The sequence below is a fragment of the Cricetulus griseus genome (assembly GCF_003668045.3).
Source record: "Cricetulus griseus strain 17A/GY chromosome 1 unlocalized genomic scaffold, alternate assembly CriGri-PICRH-1.0 chr1_1, whole genome shotgun sequence".
NCBI lineage: Eukaryota > Metazoa > Chordata > Mammalia > Rodentia > Cricetidae > Cricetulus > Cricetulus griseus.
This window is the reverse complement of record NW_023276807.1, coordinates 153,180,653-153,184,742: the sequence shown is the minus strand read 5'-3', so window position 1 is coordinate 153,184,742 and position 4,090 is coordinate 153,180,653. Positions and strand designations below refer to the sequence as shown.

At 36.7% G+C, this 4,090-nt stretch overlaps 1 protein-coding gene across 1 annotated transcript; it reads right to left on the bottom strand.

Annotated features, from left to right (window-relative positions):
- Positions 1–370: 370 nt before the first annotated feature.
- Positions 371–1,510, bottom strand: Cabs1 (calcium binding protein, spermatid associated 1). Its single transcript, XM_027389264.1, has one exon. It carries the CDS (start codon positions 1,508–1,510, stop codon positions 371–373), a length of 1,140 nt encoding a protein of 379 aa, XP_027245065.1.
- Between the last annotated feature and the right edge of the window lie 2,580 nt (positions 1,511–4,090).

The following is a 4,090-nucleotide window of genomic DNA, read 5'->3' as shown; positions in this document are numbered from 1 at the left end:
TAGCAATCAGAATTAGCTGAAATGACATAGCATTAAATGTAGCAAGAAATGGGTTGGGTTCCTTCACCTCTTGCTCTCTTCAAAGCTTTAAAATCTAGTATGGAATATTTTGCATTAAGGTAAGTTGTTATATAACAAGCCATGATACCCTGGAAAGTACTGAGGTTGTTGGTCTTAAAATTGTCCTTAAATATCTTCTGCTACATGACCTCTACCCATAAACAGCTGTAATTTCTAATACTTGCCTTAAATGCCCATATTATGTTTTCTTTTTTCTTTTCGAGATTTTTCTTGTTGAGTAACTTCTTAGACATTAAGACTACCTTTTAATTGGTTGTGTACTACATGGCCCCCCCTTATGTCTTTGCTTCTACATCATTAGTTCATCAGGATCTTCTTTCAGCAATTTGAAGATACCCGTGTTAGGGGTAGAAGAGTCCTCCTTGTGTGTAGAGGTCACTTCAGGAAACTCCTCTGGGACCTTAGTTACAGATTCTGTTATATCATTTTCACACAGATCTTCTGGTGTGTCAGTGGTTGGTTCCTCCATGAGGTCTGTAGCTTCTGAGGCAGGGACAATGAAGTCATACCTGGATTCAACAGCAGTAAGCAACACAGAATGGGTCTCTACTTCATTCAGAGTCTCTTTATCCATCCAATCATTAGCTCCATCAGTCGATTCCTCATCAGTAAAAGTATCTTCTGGGTTATCTTTGGCTTTTTCAGCAGAGTTAGTGAGTTCAAAAACAGTGATAAATTTTTCCTCATCTGAGTCAGTTAATTTAGTCACAGCTTTGGGGCTATCCTCTGAAACAATCAGGTCAATTTCAGTTATATTCTCTTCTGTAACTTTGGTTATGTCTGGAGTGGTGGTAACCTCTTTTTCAGTAGAGGGAGGTATCTCAGCCTCAGGACTTAAGGAGTCAGTGACCTGAACAGCTCCATCATCAGGATTGTTGCAAGTGGTTGAGGAACTAGTCTCAGTTTTTGTTTTTTCATCTGGAAGTGCAGAAGTGTCCCTCAAATTGGCAGGGTTGTCCTGCAAGGTGCCAGAGAGCTCGTCTTCTGTGTCAGTGGTGGTTAAGAGGATATCTTCTTTTGCCATGTTACTAGAAAAATCTATTAAAGAAACAGTAGCAACTGGGGTTGAGATGTTTACCATTTTCACTGGAATGAAATTTTCAGTAATCGACTCCACTTTTGAGTTTGTAGTTTCAGTTGGAGCAGTAATTTCTTTCTCTTGAGGAGTTGTTGACTTCAGAGTGGCCTCAATATCATCTTCTAACTTGACTTTTTCCTTTGTAGGTGTGAGCTTGTTGGCTGTAGTAGAAAAATCACCATCTGGTGTGCAGTCATTTACTGAAGTAATGTGGTCTCCTTCAGAGGTAATTGTTGTTTCTGATTTAGGAATGGTGTTGTCAGCCCCGAAGAAAATGGCTGCTTCTGTTGGTGTTTTACTGGTTTCTCTTGGTGGATGAGCATAAATTTTGGGTGATCCATCTTCAGCCATGGGGCACAGGAGCACTGAGCACACTCTCACAGGTCTTTGCTCTGAGCTTAGTGGCATCCCTGGGCAGGTGAACAGTGATCAGTATAGTGACTGAAGCACTAGTCATCATGGGGATTGTTACATCAACCACCCAGGTTATGACAAAGGCTCACCTAGGAGGCTGTTTCTTGGCTGTGATTAGATATTTACTAGAATGACTATTAATATTAGAGGAAAAGATGACAGAGTTTTGATTATAAAATAAAAATCCACACTAAGTACTTTATTTTTAGAGAACCTAGGATTTATATTTGTGCTTACAGGTATATGCCTTCTGATGTGGCACTGGTGTCCTTTGACACAGATACACTCAAGCTTGCTAGGTACTTTGTGCTTTAGTGTTAGTAATAGAAACTCTGGAGGACTGGTCTATCAGCATCTTTTGGAGATCAACCATTTTACAAGTAAGTGGCAGTGTACTTTGGGAGGCAGAGCCACATTCTTCTCTGAGATTCATGGTGCTTAATGTCCAAAATTTAAAATTTGAAAGCACTTTTGGTAGTGAATTAAAAATAGAGAAGATAATTATGTAGCAAGACTTCAGTCAGCTTTTTTTCTTCTGAGAGAGACATTTCATTTTTATGTAGGAATGATTAATATAATAATAATAAATTTGTAGATTGGTAAGGCTTTTCATATTTTCTTCATTAATGTGAATAATGTAGGCTCACATCATCATACCATACCCCAGTGTCTTTGTTGATATAGGGAATGTCCCCAGTGTCACAGATAAGGAAGTTGTAAGATAGGGATAAGTCCAGGTTGTTTTTAAATAGGATTCATCAATTAATAAAAGAAATACACAGAATAAATTCATTCTCTAAATTAGCTATCATATATGATAGGATATTTGTGTGTTGAACAGAATTGGTATCATGAAGAAAATAGTCATTCATGAATATGTAATGTCCAGCAAGCTATGCCAGATGAAGAGATAATTCCATCTTCATTGATGCTAAATTCAAAAATAGCATTTAACTTTCAAAATTGTTTTTGTGGTTACATCAACCCTTTTATAACTAGTGTTGCTGTGAGATACAGTCACATTGATTGTTGCACTCATTTCTCTAAAGGCAAGTATTTTCTCATTATTTCTGCTTTCTTAGCCATTCATTTTTGAAAGAAATACTTTATTTTGTATATAATCCATTAAAGTTCACAAAGTATGTGGTGAATTTTAAAGCTCCTAAAACAGACTCTCTCCTTCAGTATGAATAACTATATTCCTTTATGGAATTGGTATCACAGATATTACCTGATTTAAGAACAGACTTAATTACTGTATTTACATTTTATATAATATGCATAGCAAGCTCCTCATAGTTGGAGTTTCAATCCTACTATTCGGTATACTTCATCTTTTCTTAGCAAGGATTTCAGGTTACAACTACTGTCAAGTCTTATTTTGGCAGTGTTAACAAAGCATGCCTGGTTCATGTGTATCTTTGACTTGGGTGAATTTTGAGGTATTTGGCCAAGTGCTTATGCATCCTTCTAAGTAGTAACTTCTTTGGGTTTATGATTAAAAAATTCTTATGTGAAAAATGGAATCTGTTAGCAAAAATGGGAATAATTTTAGTTTGCAGGAAGGCACATTTATGATTTTCTGGGATATCATCTTAGAAGCCTTGGAAAGCTGACATCACAATGATGTCCATTGTTGAGACTTTATCTGTGAAGAAAGTATCTTGAGAGCTATCTGGAGATATGGCATGTGCAATTTTCAAAGAATCAACTAGGAGACAAGAAGTATCTCAACTAGACACCAGCATTCCTTTTTGGACAGAGTTTATATATCTTCACAGTTTTGATTTAACAACAAAAAATGAGTTGCTATTTTTTCCCTTCAAGACAGGCCCTCACTATGTAGTCCTAGCTGTTCTGAAACATACTAGTAGACCAGACTCATATGGAACTCACAGAAGTACACCTGCCTCTGCTTCCAAATGATAGGATTAATGGTGTGTGGCACTACAGCCAGGTGAATTACTAATTTTAACTGAATCAGTTATGTTTCATATAGGATCACCAAATGCATGTTCAATGTCTTTTTCACTGAGAAAACAATTCTCATCATCAGAGACATTAGGAGAGCCCTCCTTGTGGAATTGTCTGCTATCCTTTCTGTTTCTTTCTACATAGTGGTTGGAACGTTGGGCACATGTTTTAGGATGTGCAGTTCTCAAGAATCACTGTTTCATTGCTCACAAGAAAAATGCCATTTTCAGCAGTGTAGACATTTTTAATTGTCTTTATGCGTAATTGATGAATATACTATCTTAATATGTGTCTTCCTCTACACTCTAGTCAATAGATTTTCTTTTTTTCCACAATAAGTTTGCCGATAGTATTCTTACTTCTTGACACTTGAAATTCAGTATTTTCTCTTTCAAGATTGGCTATATTAAATTTCTTCTGAGAATCTTCTTCTATTGTCTCTTGCGTAAGATGAAAGTTCTTTATTAGGAGGTATGAATATTCTCATGGGGTTGGTTTCATGAGGAACAGATCTAGTTGGGAGAGACCCTTGAGTACTGTGAA